The 21,092-nt window shown below is 43.6% G+C and overlaps 2 protein-coding genes and 1 long non-coding RNA gene across 7 annotated transcripts in view; 2 read left to right on the plus strand and 1 right to left on the minus strand.

The window, feature by feature from the left end:
• The window catches only part of LOC101166705 (filamin-C), a 152,812-nt gene that overhangs the window by 61,137 nt on the left and 70,583 nt on the right, over window positions 1–21,092 (plus strand). The gene's annotated exons all lie outside the window — the stretch shown is intronic.
• LOC105353859 lies at window positions 8–20,370 on the plus strand. The gene is made up of 3 exons (XM_023952392.1): window positions 8–353; window positions 1,904–2,047; window positions 19,936–20,370. The coding sequence occupies exons 1-3, from the start codon at window positions 327–329 to the stop codon at window positions 20,044–20,046; spliced, it is 282 nt and encodes a 93-aa protein (XP_023808160.1). The 5' UTR covers window positions 8–326; the 3' UTR covers window positions 20,047–20,370.
• On the minus strand, window positions 7,897–9,776 carry LOC110016660. Its single transcript, XR_002872744.1, has 3 exons — window positions 9,726–9,776; window positions 8,133–8,243; window positions 7,897–8,024 (listed from the first exon to the last, which is right to left on the minus strand). It is a non-coding gene; the product is annotated as an uncharacterized LOC110016660 (long non-coding RNA).

Genomic DNA, 21,092 nt, shown 5'->3' on the forward strand with positions numbered 1-21,092 from the left:
GTAAAGGACAGGAACCCCCAAAAGATACCTGATCAGGTCCAGACCAAACACAGAAGGTGGCGTCTTATGTCTTCGGTACTCCCGGCATTTTTCTTCAAGCCCTGAATGTTAACCCCCCCCCCCCGAACTACCCTATAGCCTTAATGATGAAAATCTGACCAATCAGAGAGGAGAAATCCTCCATGTTTTATTTGCCGACCCCTCCCCCAAGTTTTGTCTGATTTCTGAACTTTTGGGCAGTACGGACAGCTAAAACATTGACATCCGACATTTTTTTGTGAAAAATAAGCGGGACAATTCTTTTGCGGTGGCTTGCAGGGAGCGACATGATTCTGTCCCAACACATGAAACCGGTAAGTGTGCTACTGATTTAAGTTATGTGAATGTCTGCCTGACCTCATTACAGTACTTGAAAAGTCAAAGGTTAAGCTAGCTAAGACACGGGTCAACCAGTAATTTCAGTGTAGTACCTACATGGGATGGTTACATACCGTAATTTCCAGATTATAAGCCGCTACTTTTGTCACACACTTTCAACCCTGCGGCTTATTCAATGATGCGGGGAATTTATGCATTTTTTTTCTTTTTTTTAATGTATTCATTTTTTCTAACGGCCACTAGGGGCACTCAAGCAATAAGGGTAAGATTGAGACGGGGAATACGGTATATGTGTCGAGCACAGCGCGTGCTCCAGGAGTTTTTTTCCTGCTGCTCTCAGTGACTTTTTTTTCCCTGTCTCTGTGACTTTTACCGGTATGATTTTTTAACCAGCCTTGTTACTACCATATTGTTGCCGTGTTACTGCCGCGTCACAGGCACTGTTTGGAAAGAAAAACTCAGGTATATCATTAAAACTTTGAAAACTCTTTCTGTGGACCGTCTTTCTTTGAAAATATATTAAGTGTTGAACCATTCCTGCGATTACTTTTTCTTTCTGACGGTGCAGGGGAGATCCTCTCCTCCGAAGGCGGGTCTTCCCCGGGTTCACTTTCCCATTCGGACCCTCAGAACCTTCAGAGCGGGTTAATATCGAATCATTCGCCGTTCTTCTGGGGGATACCTTCTTTTATTACAGTTCTCCTTCGATCTGTATATAAAAACACACTTAAGCTGCAGGCACTCCCTCCTCTTTTTTACACACGTGCGCGGTTTCAGCAAATACACATCCTCAATCTACAACACGTTTTAATGTGGGCACATGCGGCTTATAGACAGGTAGGGCTTTTTAAAGGATAAACAAAATGGTTTATCCTTTTAAAATGTAATGGGTGCGGCTTGTAATCAGGTGAGCTCTATAGTCCGGAAATTACGGTACTCGAAATGTCCTAAAGTTCTGTATAACCAGTAAACGCTGTGTTTTTTTGAACATTCATTATTCAGATTAACAAAACATTTTAAGTGAGTGATATTTTACAACATAAACTTTTCCTTGGAAGTTTTAAACATCTGCCAGAGGCATTGATAATTTTCCATGCTTAGACTGCAGTTTACATTTATTCATGCAGAAATGTATCAATATGATTGCTGTTTCAGATCAGGATATTTGATATGAGTATAGCAACATTTGATTTGATGCTTTATTTTGAATGCTTACTGCCACATCGTTGAAGGACCTGTCTCTTTGCATTTCCATAGATTTAGTTAGGAAAGTAAAATGTTGCAATGTTTGCATTTTATATTTAACATGTGTGCATGCAGGCATGAAGTCTAAATATTCAGATAGTAGAATGTTAACATTGTTTAACCTTTGAGTATCATCTATTATGTTTCATGCTTAAATGATAATTTAGTAAATTTCTTAATAAATGGAACTTAATTTCCAATCAAAATGCAAATTTTCTTATAATTATTACCTTTTTCCCATCTGTTATGATAAAAATAAATCTGTTATACTCTGTTTTAGATGAGAATGAGGAGATTAGATCAGCAGAGACTAAAGAAAAGGAGACAGATGGAGGAGGTTAAAATGAGTCCAACGAGGAAGACAACAGGTGGCGTCCCAGGTGAAGTCACGGATTTGGAGACTGCCGATACAGGACCACGACAGGTGAAACGTCACTGCTTTCCATCAAGCATAATTGGAAATAAAGAGCATTTGATTCAACTTTGTTTAGAACATTGAAGTGGCTGGAATCCTCTGTCATTACAATGGAGCATTCTGCTTTGTGTGTAGATTATACATCAAACCAAGACAAGCAAGGGATCAAAAAGATTCTCACCACCTTAAGTTACTGGAACTGAAAGAGAGCTTTAGAGCCTTTAAGAGATCATGACAAGTCTCTCATTCTTAAGCCACAGTGATTCACTGGAGGAGGTTCATGGAGATATCACAGAGCAGCTAAAAGCCGCACGAATCAGTGAGTTATTGAAACATAGGAGATCCCTCACAAACATTGCAGCAGGGACGGCAAAGGACTTTGTTTTTAGAGGACACAATGACACATCAGACAGCGACAATAAGGGAAACTTCTTGGAATGCTTCTTGAGAAGTTTGATCCATTTTTGAAAAATCTACAAACCGACTTCCTGTGCAATTTACCTCTCACCCGGATTCCAGAATGATTGAACTATGCTGGATGACGTAAGGGATTATTGGTCAGAGCATGTGGCATTATGTGTGCGATATTTCTCTCCCCAGGGCTTGGTGAAACAATGGTTCCTTGGATTTTTTTCGGCTTGATGCATTTGAGTGGTAACAACTTAAAAACTTGGAATGGGACACCTAAAATGTGTTGCTCAGTCATATGATGGTGCCACTGGTGTGGAACAGAAAGGGGTGTACAATCTCGATTTAGAGATAAGCATCTAGAGGCAATACATGTTCACTGCTATGCCCGTGAGTTTAATCTGGTCCTTTGTGCCAAATTTTTAAAGCGATCCCAGAGGCACATATTCAAACCACTGGAGTGTCTCTACTCTTTCTTCTCCACACCTCCTGTCCACTATCAGAAACTGCAAGAAATTCAAAGGACACTTGAGGTGGGGGAGAAACGACTTGTTCCATAGTCAAAGACTCGCTGGAAATGACAAGTTGAAAGTGTTACTCTGCATGGGGGCTCCGTTGGTCGGGTGGTCGGGTCCGGTGCCTGGGTGGGGCGGGCCGGGGTGCGGCGTGGTCCTCTGGGCTTGGGTGTGGGGGGGCGTGGGGGTGGTGGTGGTGGCCTGGCTTGGCTTGGGGGGGGGGGTCCAGCGGCACTGGGCGGGCTGACCATCTACACCTGGGGCTGGGATCGGCCCTTCCCTGGCTCTGGGACGGGACGGGACAACCCTCTTGAGGCCCCCGGTCGCTCCTTGGGTCATCCGCTTTGGCTGCGGGGTCTGGGGTGGGGTGGGGGCTTGTCGGCCCTGTCCTGTGGGGGGGCGTTCTGGGGGGGGAGGGGGAGCCCACTATTGGTACGGGGCCTTGGGGGGTTGACGGGTCGGGGTCTCCGCTGAGGCAATCGGCAGGTGCCCCGGCCGGTTGGCTGCCTCGGTCCCGTCGAGGCCTGACCAGAGCTCTTCCAGGGCCGGCGCTTGGGGGGGGGGGCGGCGCTTTGTGGCTCCTCTCTCTCTGTGTGGGGGGGTGGTGCTGGGCCTGGGGTGTTGGCTCCTCGGCGGATGGGGTCCCTGGGCTGGGGTGGCCTGGCCCCTGTGCTGGGGTGGCTGGGGGACAGCTGTTTGACCACCGGGGGGACAGTCTACCAGCTGTCCCCAATCTACCCCCTTCTTCATACAACCTCAAATTAGGGTGAAGGGGTGGGGGGTTTAGCCTGCGATGCGCCTTGGGGGGGAGCTACTTGGCAGTGGTGCCCCTCCCATGGTTGCGGTATGGAGTGGGCCCCCCCTCTTTCGGTTTTATTTGCACCTTAGACATGTAGGGCCCTTGGTAGGGGGGGTGCTTGGACATCACTGCCAGCAAGCAGCGGATGTCCTCCTGGCACCCTACCCGCCAATTTTAACCGCACCTTAGACATTTAGGGCCCCTTGGTGGGGAGGGTGAGGGGACATCACTGTGAGTAATCAGGAGATGTCCCCTCAGTGCCCCTACCCGCCAATTTTAACTGCACCCCCCTTACTACACACACCCCTTCCCCCTCAAAATATACACTCTAACACATAACACACACACATGCACACACACACCCCCACAAACACACATACACGCACACACACATTTTGCAAGGAAGGTGGGACCTAGGACCATCTGTCCCCTACCACTTCTCTGGTGGGGGGGTACGGGTCCCTTGGCGGCAGCTGCTGTGTCCCCTGGGTGCCGGTCTCCTGGGCCCGGCGGTGCTCTCTCCGCTCGGGGGGGGGGGGGGGGGGGGGGGGGGGTTCACATTACACCTGAGCCGGGGGTGTCCGTGTCCCTGGGGGTGGGTTCGGGTCCTTGCCCCTGGGCGCTGGGCCCCGCCAAACTTCCAACAGTGGCCGAGCCTGGTCGGGCCATGTTTACAACACCCCTTGTGGGCCCCCCTTTTTCCCCGGGGTGCTCCCCTCCGGGGTGGGGGTGGCTGGCCCCTGCCTTGCTCCTCCCTGGACCAACCGTGGGCCGGGTGGGTGGCTGACTGGAGCGCGGAGCGGGTCTCCCTTGGGGGGTCCTGACTCGTACCTGGGGTTGGGGCGGGGGGATGCCCGGAACTCCTGGGTGGTGATGGGGTGCTCGTCTGGGGCTGTGGGTGCCCTTCTCGGGTGGGGCCCTAAGTTGGGCTCTTCCTGTGCGGCGGGGGGGCTGTTCTCCTGGTTGGGCTGGGGCGCCTGCTCTCTTTCCCCCGTGCTTCCCTGCTCTCTGGCTCTGGGGGCCTCGCGGCGGTCCTGCTGGTCCTGGCCTGGGTGGCGGATTTAGTCGCCCGGGGGTCGGTTGTCCCCTGCCTGCTGCCGTGTGGCGTTGGGGGGTTCCGGCTGCTGCTGCGGCGGGGGTCTGGGTGTGGGTGTGGCTGGGCACTCCTCCTCCTTTTCACATTCCACCATCCATTTTAGAAGAACATAAACACTCACCTGCCCACAGGTGTTAGCTCACCATTGCACTAATAGTTTGCATGATTGAATGAATGAAAGATCTCACACTAGTTGGTTTAAAGGCATAAGTATGCGTGTGTGAACACTATCTGTTTTGTGTACATGTTGACATGTGGATATTTTTGCAGCTAGCAGGTGTGTTGATGACACTTCAGTGTATGTGTGGACAGGCCCCGCCCTTTTTGTATGGAGTTATTTCAGTCTCAATAATCAGAAATGCACACAACCGGTTTTACAAATACACACGCTCCGATTCACAAATGTCATTTTATGCAAACGTGAAAAATAAATTCGGAAATACACACCCTGTGTTTCACAAACACACACATTGTGTTTCACAAATGCACACTAAATGTTTTACAAATGCACAATAAGTGTTTCTCACAAATGTGCACACTGTTTTTCACAAAAACATTTTAGAAATTCACAATAAATGTATCAGAAATGCACAGTAAAAGCTTCACAAACATGATTTTTAGGTACACATGTGATGTGAACTCACAGATCATTCGAACTGCAGACTGTGCATTCAAAATCCCGTTCTCGTTTGTGAATCTCCCCGTGTGTGTGAGAGATTTTTCTACGGTGAATATTGAGACTCATCTGACGGAGCGGGTCGACTAATCTCACCATTGGCTAGTGAATCTGTCAATCAAACTCATCGGCAAAGCAGGCGGGTTCGCTTTTAGCCAATCGAATGGCCCCTTACACTTTCTCTACGCTTTCTGCAGGTGGCAAAAGCCCCGCCCATGTTTGATTCTGGACCAGTCGGTCGTTAGCGTGTTAGCTTTAGCATGGCTTGTCGGTTTATTGCCTTCGGTTGTCAAAATTTACTGGCTTGCGCAACTTTTCAGTGGACCTGGTAGCAAGGCAACAGTGGTTGAATGCAGTTGACATTGAATCCATCGAACTCTGTACTGGTCATGAGATTTAAAATGAATGTTTCACTCGGGATTGTTTGTACGTTATTCTCTTAGCTTTCATGCTAGCGTCATTTCAAGACTCAGACACGGTTCCCTTCGGTCTTGATCATCTGAAGGTGGAGGAGAAAAATCTTTAACTTCCACAGTAGGTTCTGTGGAGAAACTGGCATCACTTTGCTCCGTACCACGCAGTGGGACTACATTACCTCAAGTTCATCTCACTGTCAATCACAGATACCCAATACACATCCCCTGCTCAGCCCGAAGTCACTTTGCTTGACCTTAATTTTATTTTTTTAATAACTCAAATGTCAGTGATTTTATATTGTAACCATATACATATACACCTCTTGGCCAGGTCACCCTTGCAAAAAAGATCCTCATCTCTCTGGGTTTTATAACTGGTTAAATACTACACAACAAAAGATGGTCATAGAACAACAAAGTGCAAACATTCACCCTTTATTGCAGAGTAAAATTCAGAGAAAACATGGACAGATTAAAACATCAAAATTTAAGCAAATGTGGGATCTCTACTGATTTGAATTTTATTTAAACTGGAACTAATTTTCATAACATCCTTACATACAATTAAGTCCCTTGAACAATACAGCAGTATTGATTTGAACTCTGTCTTGCTCCCCTCAGTCTTTCTTTTTCTGTATGTAATTATGTCGCCTAAATTAAGTTCTAAACAAACGGGACAGTAAAGATGTAGGTCCACTCCCACACGGTCTGAATTAAACAATGGGTTGATGTCGTCTTGCAGTTCCAACATTTGTGGACCCAAAAGGGGACTGTCCCATACCAGGACATTGATCTCAGGATGAGGTTCAGCCATGGATCCACTCTCCTCCCATTCAATCTCTGGAACCAGCATACCCTGACAAAAAAAAAAGATACTGTTTATGAACAGCACTGTTTTTTTAATGTTTTAGATTATGTAGGAACAGAGACCCACTAATAATGACTTATATTGTTTCTAGCAGGCAGACCTCATATCTCCATAACTGTTTTTAATTTGCAAATAAGTGACTCTTAACAAAGTAGTGAGATTAGTACAGCTGATGGCTCATAATGCCATGCATTGTGATGCATTTTGAACTTGCAGATGTGCTATTCTTCCTACTTGATTTAAAAAACCAAACAATTTAGGGAAATAGTTTGCACCACACAACAATAATACTTTTCATTCATTTTTGATGAAAATTCCTTGTAGTCATTGTGATTTCATCATACTGTTCTTGATACTTTCCACTTTAGTCGAACTGCACACAAATCAGTTGTCCAGTACAGTGAGATTAAATAAAGCAGGGTTTTTCAACCAGTGTGTGTGCCGCGGCACACTAGTGTGCCGTGGGAGATGGTCAAGTGTGCCGTGGGGAATTGCCCTACTTCACTGATCTAAAAACATTTCCCATCTCCAGGAAATCAGCTCTTCATGCAAACAGGCACTGATAAAAACACTGAGTAGTTAGGAATATGAAAGATCTTAAAATGACTTTTTCTTTGTGTTTATTTAATTCTATAAAATACATTTTGATAAGGTTGACGGTACCGCGATTTAGCTGCAGCTATAACCGTGTAAGGAAAAGTCCCGCCCCTTTAACTGTCTCCGCCAATCATTCTTGAAGGCTTAATCACATGTCATCAGTCTGACCAATCAGAAGTGGTTAAAGTCTTCACTTCCTTGTTCTTAATTCTGCTGATAAAGTCGCTCAGTTATAACAAAAATACCAGCTAAAGCTCGTCTTTAGCGGTGTAACTTTCCACAGAGTCCGGTGTCAGACCGTGGAACAAGAGAACAAAGGTTGAAAAACACTGAAATAAAGCACTTACCCGGGGATCAGAAACAGGGTTCTGGGTCAAGCCCAACTGCCACAGCTGATTTGGTGTCATGCTTTGCTCCGTCCTGATTGGATGGCTGTCCCACGCGTCACTAAAGACATCCAAACTGGCCTGAATGCGTGGTAGGAAAATATAGTGGCAGCAGAATACGTGATGTTACTGATATTGAGCAAGTCTTGGTCCTCAGGAGAGTGCAGGATGTTGTAATATAAACCAGTAACACTCATGAAGACGTCACACCAGAGGGGCTCAATCCTGTATTTGGAAAAAAGCAAAAAGAAATATTATATTGTCAGATTTATTTTTAATACATCATTCACTTTTATGTATATATTAAAGCGTCTAAAACTAGGTTCAACTCACCGTTGATTGTGTGTACACTTTTGCTGCAATGAAGCTGTTTGTGTCAGTTCTACGTATGTGAGCATCAACTCAGCTATGCCCACATTTTCTCCTCCGTGATCTCCTCTCACCCTGACAATAACATGAAAATCATGTCTCAAACACATAATTACAAATGCATCGCCAATACGGTACACATCAATTTAAAATGTAATGTTCTTATGTATAATGCCAATAAGTAGAATTTCTAGGTTAGATAAATTGCAGGAGTGGGTTACATGTATCACTGGGGAAAAAATTGAGGTGAGAGAGACTGTTAAGGGGGGGGGGGGGGGGGTAAAATGTTATTCATGAGGGGAAAGAGTTTTAGAGTTGCCTTTGTTTTCAGAGGAGTCTAAAAAAAGTTATTTTATTTTTGTACAAATAACCAAGTGCTTATACTAGGGTTGTGCCGATGGACGATATCATCGTCCATCGTGATGGGTGACTGACATCCCGATGGAGAGACACCATCGTGATGCCACGGCCCCGCCACGTTGCGCGTCGACACCATAAGCCGCGGTTACATGTACAAAATATCTTGATGGGATCAATGGTCAGATTAGAATCCAACCGTGTACATGGGCCCAGAAAAATGTTTTCAGAATATAAAAACGTTCACTAAGGTCACACTTTCCGTCGGAATAAATCATTCGCACATGCGCAGTAGGGTTTGAAAAACGGAAGGATATAAATTCCGCCGAGCGGCTTTTTTTTTTCAAACTTTATTGTATGTAACAATTCAATACAAAACATTGTTAAACAGCGCCGAGCGGCTATATACATTGACATGTCAGCTCGGTAAAATACGAGATGATCTTCTAAACGTGCTTTTAATAATGTTACGGTTATTATGAAACACCTGTTCGCTCATCATTTGAATTCTAATCCGTGTGGTCAGTGCTTTTTCTGAACGAAGCCAGGATTAACAGTATGCTAACACGGGCTAACAACATTAGCTTTGGGTGGTGCTGCTTGCTGGCTGCACGTAAACATGTAAGAATAACATCAGCCTTTATTTAGTCGGGACACGACTGGAAACACAAATCCGCGTGATTGTTTGAATGTTTTCTAAGGACTGAGCGACATTTCTGCTTTGAAGCTCAAACCGCTGTGTGTGCTGACGATCCGAGCTGTGCACAGACACACACTTTTAGACCCGGTTCTGAGTTCGGTTGCTTGTACCCCTAGAGCTGCGGGACGGATCGCAGTCTTAAATCTCCCACACATACCGCTCATGTACCCCCCCCCCTTCCCATCAAACACAAAGCGGACTACTTCTTTTCTATTTTGTTTGTTACTTTTTTTGTTAAAGTCACTTCCCTCAGTTTATACTGGATCATCGCGGATTAGTCATCTGTTGGGAAATTAAAACAAAAAAGCAAAAAAACGAATAGCAGTTATATAAGAACGAAAAATGTAAAAATACCCCCCTTCCCCCCCCGACGATGTCATCGTCCATCCCGATGGTTGACAGCAAACATCGTCAACGGCCAATTTAAGGGACATCGCCCAACCCTAGCTTATACTGCCTGATATGTGAATAAAAGATTTCTTTATGAATAACATGAATACCTCAGAGGTTATCCATACACGTTCACAGCGTCACTGAAGAAGGCCAAGTCTGCACAGTTGTTGTCTGCCATCTTCAGGTACAAGATCTATGGAATACAAGTACAAATACTTTCAACTGACAGATATTTACAGGGGCAAAAATGCTAAATTCCCAATTGATAGGTAAAACAGTAATACAATAGGATGATAAAATATGAAATAGAATAGAATAGAAAGGTATTTAGGATGTCACGCTTCAGCAATTCCTAAAGAATAAATAAAAACACAACAAACATGGATTAGATCATTTAGCTGTCTGAGATTAAATTACATAATTTTCAAATATTAGATAGGGGAATTTTTTAAAACACTCTTGCTATGATAACTTGAGCTTGTAGTAAAGAACAGCTTTAAAAAAAAAATCAGAGACAAGACACTGATCACAGGAAGCCTGTGTGTAATACTTACAGTAACTTCTACTCAAATCACTGTTGATAGCATATTTCTCCCATCCACCCTTTCTGTGACTACTTATCGACTACAAAACAGCCTAAAAACATAATGTTTGGGATTCTTGTCATTACGTCATTGGAAGTAAAGATACGGGGATTTTAGTGGCTGTCACTCTGACACAATCTCACAGGGCTTTTCAGCACAATACGGGTTCTAACGTTAGAAACTTAATGAGGCTTCTTTCATTCAACAGTGGATTCACGTCTGTTATATTTAAAAAATGCCCTTTTCATGAATGTCATATGAATTAACTTTGTTGCACATATCCACCCCGTCTTAAAGTCTGGGTTGTGAAAAGACTGTGTCTAACTTTAACCCGGATCGCCGCGTTTACATAAAGGCAGCACACGGGACAGCTAACTTACTAGCTAGTTAGCATAGCATCAGTGTTTAAACAAATCCCCGTCTCCAAATCAATACTTTTTATTAAACTTTCTGTGCTGCTGTAAATCCGGCATGTTTTCCCCTTAGTTCCTTATGAATCATGTTAAGAACCTACAGATTGGCTGTATATCTAGCTTGAACCGACGCGCTAGCTTAAACTTCCCTGACACTCACAGGGCAGGCAGACACAATTTGAGTCGAAAGCCGGCTAGTTTCGAGGCCCCTGGTTGGTTGTAGTTACTCGTGTTGTGTGAAGAGCTGGTATGCCAAGTATAAAACTTGACAAAACCATCATAAGTCCTCCCCCGCTTTCATAAAAAAATATGACCGCACAGGCTAAGCTAAGCTAATTTGCGGTGGGGGTACTCTGCAAACGACTCGTCTGAAGTGTTCATAAAGCATTCACACATGTCACTTGGCCAAGGAGACCGCTTCAACTTAGTATTCAATAACATTACAGGACGTACAACGAGGGAATAATAATCAAATAAGTGCATTACTTACGGGCTGAGACTGATCCCGTTCAGAAGACCTCTCCGCCATGTTTGCCGCCCGCGTCCTCCCAACTGCTGTGCTGAACAGCTCCCTCCCTCGTCACTTTGAAAGTGAGGAGTGTAAGGGGCCATTCGATTGGCTAAAAGCGAACCCGCCTGCTTTGCCGATGAGTTTGATTGACAGATTCACTAGCCAATGGTGAGATTAGTCGACCCGCTCCGTCAGATGAGTCTCAATATTCACCGTAGAAAAATCTCTCACACACACGGAGAGATTCACTAACGAGAACGGGATTTTGAATGCACATTCTGCAATTCGAATGATCTGTGAGTTCACATCACATGTGTACCTAAAACTCACGTTTGTGAAGCACCTACTGTGCATTTCTGATACATTTATTGTGAATTTCTAAAATGTTTTTGTGAAAAACAGTGTGCACATTTGTGAGAAACACTTATTGTGCATTTGTAAAACATTTAGTGTGCATTTGTGAAACACAATGTGTGTGTTTGTGAAACACAGGGTGTGTATTTCCGAATTTATTTTTCACGTTTGCATAAAATGACATTTGTGAATCGGAGCGTGTGTATTTGTAAAACCGGTTGTGTGCATTTCTGATTATTGAGACTGAAATAACTCCATATTTTTGTACTACATTTGAGCCTTGCCGTAATGATAAACAACCAGTAAACTTGTCTGCTCTATGCTGCTTCATGGTCTTATCCCCCCCTCCAACTGCCACGCCCCCCTCTAACGTCCCTCTAACCTCTAACGGGTCAAAACAGCCGAGCAGACCCACCAAGGCTAGAAACTGAACAGTACTGGAAAAGTATATGGGAGAAAGAGACAGCACATAACAGCAATGCTCAGTGGCTGGTCTCTCTGAGAAAAGAACATAGCAACCTCCCTGAACAGAATCCAGTAACCATCACAGTGGCAGACATCCAAGAAAGAGTCTCAGGTATGAAGAACTGGACAGCACCGGGCCCTGACATGATACATGCCTACTGGCTAAAGAAGCTTACCGCACTCCACGAGCGCCTGGCAGCACAAATGCACCAGCTGCTAAGAGATGGGACTCACCCCGAATGGCTAACGGAAGGGCGAACGATCCTGATCCAGAAGGATCCCTCAAAGGGTGCAGTCCCATCCAACTACCGGCCAATAACCTGTCTCTCCACAATATGGAAGCTCATGTCAGGCATCATTGCAACCAAGATAAATAGGCACATGGATCAATTCATGAGTAACACACAGAAGGGCATTGGTAGAGACTCCAGAGGAGCCAAACAGCAACTCTTGGTCAACAGAACAGTCACTCAAGACTGAAAGTCACGACACACCAACCTGTGCACAGCCTGGATTGATTACAAGAAGGCCTATGACTCAATGCCACACACATGGAACACTGAATGCTTGGAGCTGTACAACATCAACAGGACTCTAAGAGCCTTCATAGGAAACTCAATGAAGCTGTGAAAAACCACCCTTGAAGCCAATGGGAAGCCACTTGCACAAGTGTCCATCAAATGTGGGATATACCAAGGTGACGCTCTGTCCCCACTGCTGTTCTGCATAGGTCTGAACCCCCTCAGCCAAATAATCACCAAGACTGGCTATGGATACCCACTCAGAAATGGGGCCAACATCAGTCACCTGCTCTACATGGATGACATCAAGCTATATGCTAAGAGCGAGCGTGACATTGACTCCCTGATCCACACCACCAGGATCTACAGTACTGACATTGGGATGTCATTCGGGCTCGAGAAATGCAGCCGGATGGTGACAAAGAGAGGCAAGGTAGTCCACACAGGAGGGGTCTCACTCCCAGAAGGAACAAAAGCAGACATCGAGGACAGTTACAAGTACCTTGGAATTCCACAGGCAAATGGCAACCTGGAGCAGGCAACAAGGAAAGCTGCAACAGCTAAATACCTCCAACGAGTAAGGCCAGTCCTGAGAAGCCAGCTCAATGGCAAAAATAAGACCCGGGCAATAAACAGCTACGCACTGCCAGTTATCAGATACCCTGCAGGAATAATAAGATGGCCAAAGGAAGAGATACAGACCACAGATGTTAAAACACGAAAGCTCCTCACCATGCATGGAGGGTTCCATCCCAAATCCAGCACCCTGAGACTGTATGCTAGCCGCAAGGACGGGGGCCGAGGACTAGTGAGCGTAGAAGCCACTATCCAGGATGAAACATTCAAGATGCATGAGTACATCGAGCTCAAGGCCCCAACTGACAGTGTGCTCAGTGAATGTCTCAGGCAATGGAGAGCAGAGGACAAACCCCTGCATGGGATGTACCAGCGGACCATAACTGAAGTGGCTGAAATCAAGAAGTCCTACCAATGGCTAGAAAGGGCTGGCCTGCAGGACAGCACCGAAGCACTCATCCTGGCAGCCCAGGAACAAGCCCTGAGCACCAGAGCCATAGAGCCTCAGATCTACCACACCAGACAAGACTCAAGGTGTAGATCTACCACAATAGACAAGACCCAAGGTGTAGGCTGTGCAAAGAGGTGCCTGAAACAATCCAGCACATAACTGCAGGGTGTAAGATGCTGGCAGGTAAAGCATACATGGAGCGCCACAATCAAGTGGCTGGAATAATATACAGAAACATGTGTGCAGAATATGAACTGGAAACCCCAAGGTCAAAATGGGAAACACCTCAGAAGGTGGTAGAGAATGAGAGGACAAAGATCCTGTGGGACTTCCAGATCCAGACTGATAGGATGGTAATGGCGAACCAACCAGACATTGTAGTGGTGGATAAAGAACAGAGGAAAGCCGTTGTGGTGGATGCGGCAGTGCCAAGCGATGGAAACATCAGGAAGAAGGAACATGAGAAACTGGAGAAATACCAGGGACTCAGAGAAGAACTGGAGAAAGCCTGGAAAGTGAAGGTGACAGTGGTGCCTGTGGTAATTGGAGCACTGGGGGCAGTAACCCCCAAGCTGGAGGAGTGGCTACAACAGATACCTGGAAAGACCTCAGACCTCTCAGTCCAGAAAAGAACAGGAACAGCTAAGATCCTGCGCAGGACCCTCAAGCTCCCAGGCCTCTGGTAGAGGACCCCAGCTTAGAGGAGAAACCACGCGCGGAGGGGTGTTTTTCTTTTTTTTATAAATTACTATTAGTAAATGTTTGTTAGTTACATGTTTATTTGAACATTGTTGTTTATATACTGACGATTAAGAACTACACAGTAAGATTACACAAAGATACTTTTATTTTAACAGATTATGCGTTTTATTACAAAGATAGAAAGCAGCGACTCTCATTTGTCATGCTCTGCTGTAAACCGTGCAATAGGGGGAGCATCATGGCATTGCAAAGGCGCTGCTGGCTCCGTATGAAGCGTGTGCCACGTAAAAAACAGCTTCCTTAATGAGCTTGTGTTTATCGGGCGAGAACTGCAGAGCTGATAGCAGGAAGAGACACGCGGGGAGACTTCAATAAACACTCCGGTTGTCCGGAGTGGTATTCTGCCGGGAACTTGACGTGCAGCGGGGCAGAAACCAACTTTCTGATGACAGAGTTTGCGTTTGTGTTTTTAAACACGCATGTGCAGTGACGTATGTATCAGAGGATGTCCGATTGGCCAATCTACATGTCAATCAAGTCCCGTACTTCTCAGTGAGGATTTTGATTGGCTGGTGGATTTTTAAGAAGTTTTTTTTTTTTTTTAAATCTTTTCTGGCCTGCGATCTACACTCATGTCCTTGAAGATTGACCGTAATGAGCACCCCTGATCTACACGTTTTCGCAAAATATACTTTATTGAAAAAGGTGAAAAATATAATAACCGTTAGATATTTTAGTGGCCCGAGCGGACAAGTGAAAAATAAAGTCTTCTGGTCCATACTGTTCGAGAAACAGGACCGGGCCAGCGGACAAATGGCTATGTCGAGCCCTGTGTGTGTGTCTTTGGTCCTGCGTGTGTGTGTCTTTGTGAAACGTATCAGAGGGATTTGATTATTTTAAAACCTGTTATTGTGAAAATCATGTTTAGGTCTCATAAAACATTAAAAACTAAATTACAGAACTCATCACTGGGATTACTCCTAAAATATTTGGCATTGTTTTAATTTTGTGCATCACCAACATTAAAAATCCTCCAAAATCCTCTATACTTTAATAAACAAATGATCTATAGTTTATTTATGGTCTGAAAAAGTGCAGCTTTTTTTTTCAGCCTGCATTACCTGCTGTCTTTATTTATACGTTACTATCACCAACAAACAACCGTAAAAATAAATGTATATGGAAAATACAGACAAGTGTTAAAAATGTCTGCAATAGTTAGTGAAGAATGACATTATTAGAATGAGCTGAGTACTTTAAGCCACCCATGATCCAGGTGTTGCGCAATGGTCTCCACACAATTGACTTGGTGCAGGCAATAGAATATAAACTGGCAGTTCAGAGCACACTCAAAAGTTACAGGAGTGGTAAGAATGCACAAGATATTTATGACAAGACCAAAGCCCCACATGATGAGCTTGAGATTCATTCAACTGGGACACAAAGAAGGAAGCAAAAAACACGGACAACTTTGTGATCGAGACATTTATTTTTATTTAACCTTTATTTACCCAGGAATTGTCCCATTGAGATTAAGAATCTCTTTTTCGAGGGAGTCCTGGCTAGGGGGGAAACAATAAATTACATTTACAAAAAAAATGTCAACATTAAAAACCTAAATAAAAATTAGAACTCATGTAAAACAGGTACAGTTAAAAGTGACTTTCTCCTCAAATCTCAGCTTGGATTTAAAAATATTCAGTGGAATGAGTTATTTTAATTTCCATCTTTTCTGTAGAGTGTTCCATGTGGAGGGGGCAGAAAAGACAAAAGCCTTTTCCCCCAGTTCTGTACGAGCAAATGGAACGGCGAGCGATAGATGGTCATTTGAGCGCAGTCCGTATGATTCCACAGTCCTCAGCTTGATCAGGCTGCAAATGTAGGAAGGTAAAGTCCAAGAAGAGATTTGTAAATAAAAATGCACCAGTGTGTGAACCTCCTGGTGGACAGAGAAGACCATCCCACTCGAGAGTACAGTTCACAATGATGAGTCGAGGCCTTGCAGTTTGTCACAAACCTCAAAGCGGCGTGATACACGGAATCAATCTTACTCAAACATTGAGCTGTTGCATTCATATATAAAAGGTCTCCATTATCTAAAATGGATAAGAAAGTTGCTGTGACAAGTCGTTTTTTAATCCCAAATGAAAAACAACACTTGTTTCGAAATAAAAAACCCAGTTTCAATTTCAGTTTCCTAACAAGATTTTCAATGTGGGGCTTGAATGAGAGTGCATCATCAATCAAGATTCCCAGATATTTGTACACGTGAACCAACTCAATTTCATTTCCTTCTAGAGTGGAAACTGTAAGGAAACCCTGTGGTGTTTTTCTAGAGTTTGAGAACAGTATCAATTTGGTTTTGTCTGCATTAACCATTAATTTTAGCTGGAGAAATGTGTGCTGTACCGTATCAAAAGCTTTTTGCAGATATTCAACAGCAGTGGTAGGGGATGGGTCAAAGCAGTAAATAATTGTGTCATCTGCATAAAAATGCATATTTGCATGAGACACATTTTGATCTATATTATTTATATACATGACAAATAGGAGGGGTCCTAATACAGAACCCTGTGGCACCCCCGTGTGTACATTTAAGAATTCAGAACACAAACCGTCCTGTCCAACACATTGGGTTCTGTTCTTCATGTAATTTGTGAGCCAGGAGACTGCATGATCTGAAAGGCCAAAACTGATAAGTCTTTGTTTTAACACGATGTGATCCACAGTGTCAAATGCTTTTGATAAATCAATAAAGAGTGCAGCACAGTACTGTTTATTGTCGAGAGCAACAAGAATGTCATTTATCACTTTTGTAGCAGCAGTAATGGTACTGTGCTTTTTCCTGAAACCCGACTGTAATGTTGAGAGACGCTCATTTGAGTATAAAAACTCTTTGAGTTGCTCGCTGACAAGAGATTCAAGAATTTTTGACAAGACACACTAATTGGAGATTGGCCTGTAGTTGGTTAAAACTGCTGGGTCACCTCCTTTTAAGTGGGGAGTAACAAAAGCTGACTTCCAGATGGAAGGGATTTCTTGAGTTTCAATTGACAGAATAAAAAGTGTTGTAAGAGGCTGAGCAATAAAATCAGCAGCCATTTTTAAAAAGAAAGGCTCTATCAGATCTGGCCCGGGAGGTTTTCTGTGGTTCAGAGTTTTAAGAGCTTTATGAACTTGATTTACAGTAAAAGGTACAAACATAAAGAGTTCACCGGAAAACACTGTGGGGCACTGAGGCAGCTCCTTTGTAGTCAGAGCAGGAGCCAGATGATATAAAATGATTATTGAAACAATTTAAAACCTCAGTTCGGTCATAAACTGGGACTGAGTTTTTTAAAACAAACGAAGGAAGATCATGTGAACTTTTGTTCACAGAGAAGGATTTTATCACCTTCCAAAATTTCTGCGGATTGTTGAGATGCTCAGCTGTGACAGATAGATAAAATTCTGATTTAGCTTTTTTAATGAATGAAGTGCATTTGTTTCTCAGTTGTCTAAAGGTGGACCAGTCCCTGGCTAAGTCTGTTTTTCTGGCTTTGGCCCAAGCCCTATTCCGAAGGTGAATGATGTCCGATAGCTCTTGGGTGAACCAAGGATTATCTCGTCCTTTCACTCTAAATTTCTTTATTGGAGCATGTTTATTTTATAATCTTTTCAAAGTTACCCTTAAAAATGACCAAGCTAACTCAACATTGGGCGTAAGGTCTATGCGCTCCCAGTTAACCAAGGATAAATCATGACGGTAGGTTTGTTCATTAAATTTCTTGAAATTTCTCCTAAAGGCGATGCGTGGTTTACATTTGGGGATTTTTGCGTCTCTACATGCAGCAACAACACAGTGATCACTCAAATCATTACAGAAAACACCCGCAGATGAAAATTTGTGTGGAGCATTTGTTAGACTTAAATCAATCAAAGTAGACTTTTCTGGACATTTAGTATTTGGCCTAGTTGGCTGACTAATCAACTGGCTAAGATTTATAGAGTCACAGAGGGATTTAAATTCTTCAGAGGCCGTACTTGACCAGTCCCAGTTGAGATCTCCGACCATTAACAGTTCACCATAATTTATTTTGGAGAGAAGATCTTTTAAAGATGATAGTGCCTCCTTGGTGGCAGATGGGGGCCTATAGCACCCCACTACTGTTATGGACAGGGATTTGGTTAATTTCACATTCAAGACTAAAAGCTCCAACTGTTTAGGGATGGACTTGGACATGACTGTTGATGCTTCAAATCCAGATTTAACATAGATGGCTACACCACCACCTTTTTTTGGCCTGTCTGTTCGATACACATTGTATCCATTTACATTTATGTCTTCATTTGTGATAGATTTAGTCAGCCACGTCTCAGAGATAATCACAATGTCCGCCTCAGTTGATATAAACCAAATTTTAACCATGTCCATTTTGGGAGCCAAGCTGCGCACATTAAGATGAATAATTTTGAGCCCAGATGTCAACTTTAAATCAGTAGGTGTCTGAATACATTGCACTTCAGGCCCTGGATTTGGCTGCACATTTCCAGATAAAAGTAAAAGTAGGATTATCATCAATCTTTGCTTTACATTACATTTCAAGACAGTATTATTATATGTTGAAGCCAGGTCATACAAAGTAAGAAAATTTTGGAGTTTAGGTAGCACTGTAGATTTATCTGTCCAAAAGTTTGGGTCCATGACCAGATGAGGCTGTGGTAGCCCATACACAGCATTAGAAGTGCCGCTATTGAAAGAGTCCCAGAACCACATTCTGTTGTTATGGGTACTCACCCAGGGAGCATTGTTAGGCCTCAAGTCCCAGACTCCCAACAAACATATCAAGATAATGAAGAGTGCCATTTTGTCCACTTGCAGTGCAAATTTGCAGTTTAGGTCAGACTGCACCTGGAGGTAAGCATTGACAGCCGAGCTGGAGCTGGAGATTGGCCGTGTAGGCCGAGCTGGAGCTGGAGTTATAACTATAACCTGCTTTCTGGAGCATTTAGCAGCACACAGTCAGACCTTTCTACTCGAGGCAGTCTAAGTCCAAGTGTTTTTTCCAGTCCTTGATAGAATGCTGGAGGAGCAGAACAGGTTTTCAGGAAATGTGCAAAAAATCTTGACCGGTGTACAGGCATGTCGGCCTTCTTCAGACCGTTTCCTGTACCAGGAGGCACTGAGACATCTGGCTGAAAATTATGCTATCCAAATGAAGCTAGAAGAAACTCTTGCAAAAGCTTACCTTGAAAGAAAAAAGACCCAGCACTGCCCATCATTGAAGTTACAAGCTGCAGATGTGAAAGGTCTTTCAGTGCCCTTTGCCGACTACACAGGAATACAACAAACGGGTCAAGCGGCTAAGTAATTTGGCTGTCATGTCAACTCAAGAGATGCTGACCGATGTTGACCACCACTGATAGAAATGCAAATATTCAAGAAATTAAACATTAAAAAGTATTAGCAGATGGTGGAGGAAGGGAAAAGAAGGTTACAACTAAAAGAGGGGGAGAGATGAGGGTAAGCAGATGACAGGATAATAACAAGAGGCAGAGGGAAAAGTAGAATGATATAGAGAAACAAGTGAGAGAAGGAAAGAGGCAAAAAATATCAAAAAAATGTAAGTGAAAGAATAAAAACAAGTGATGAAGCCTTTGGGGGAAGGAGGGAGGAGACAGATTAGGTGTACGGTAGCATGACCTTTTTTCTAAAAGTTGCAAATGACCTTAAACAGTTTCTGTTTATCCTATTTTGCAGAAGATGTCCAACACAAAAAGTTGTGGAGAGAAACAGCAGCAGTCTGGAAAGAAGAAAAATTACAGCACCATACTGGATGAGATTTACACAGAAGTCCATCTTATAACTTGACACAGAAATAACATTTGTGGTTGTGAGTGAAAGAAAAGTTAAAAAAACAAACAAGTAAAAGTCTATATTATCAAATTTGATCATTTTGTCTTCCTTAAGTCTGATGTTTGATATGTTTACATCGTCATGTTTAAATAAACATGTTTTGAAGAACTTGCAGTATTTGTCGTTAAATAAGGAGCCACAATACTCGAGAAACTTTAATACATTTCACTGTAAATTTCCCCAGCCGTATGTGAGGATGTGGGCTCCACCCCCTATGTCTCCAGATCCAGGAAACACCCATGAAGTCAACACAGAAAATGATCCCAAAAAAAAATACAATAATACAAAATGGCCAAAAGGGTTGAAAAAAAAAAAACTATTAAAGGCTGCCTTGCTGAAGTCAGTGGACTTGTGGGATAGTGTTCACCCTGACACTAGGAAGTTTGGGGATTTCCTACCAAAGACTGAAAATGGGACTCAGTCTCTCAGGTTTTGACAGTCAGCAGAAGGAGTGCAGCCTTTGAAACCATATCTCACTCCATCCTCCTCCGTACGCCCCTCTCCCTCAACATCACCTCCATCCTTGGTTTCAACCATACTCCTCAGGCTGCACCCAAGTCATACAACCTAAATCATTTAACTCTTCTGGCGTACCCTAAGGTTCTGTCCTCGGTCCTCCACTCTTCATCACTTACCTCCTAGCTCTATGTAATATTTCCAGTTGAGTTAAAGTCAATTTTCATAGTTTTGCAGAGGACACCCAGCTCTATTTATCTAGCAAACTTGACTTCTCTCTTCCACCTTCCTTCCTCTCCTCCTGTTCGTTCACCTTAAACTTCCTGAAACTCGAGTGTTAAAACCAAACTACTTCTTGTGGGTTCCAAATCCACCCTCTCCAAAGTTACGTATTTTACTTTCTCCATTGACTCCTCTTTGGTCTCCCCCTCCCCACAGGTCAAGAGTCTGGGGGTCATCCTGAACACCTTATCTTTTCAATCCCATATCAATAACATTGCTTGATCTGCCCTTTTTCATTTACATAACATTAATCCCCTACGCCC

Source organism: Oryzias latipes, chromosome 23, assembly GCF_002234675.1.
Source record: "Oryzias latipes chromosome 23, ASM223467v1".
Lineage (NCBI taxonomy): Eukaryota > Metazoa > Chordata > Actinopteri > Beloniformes > Adrianichthyidae > Oryzias > Oryzias latipes.

Coding starts and splice junctions, on each gene's coding strand:
- LOC105353859 (XM_023952392.1), top strand. CDS start 327: ATGATTCTGTCCCAACACATGAAACCG. Junction 354..1,903: donor TGTCCCAACACATGAAACCG/GTAAGTGTGCTA, acceptor ACTCTGTTTTAG/ATGAGAATGAGGAGATTAGA. Junction 2,048..19,935: donor CCGATACAGGACCACGACAG/GTGAAACGTCAC, acceptor CCTATTTTGCAG/AAGATGTCCAACACAAAAAG.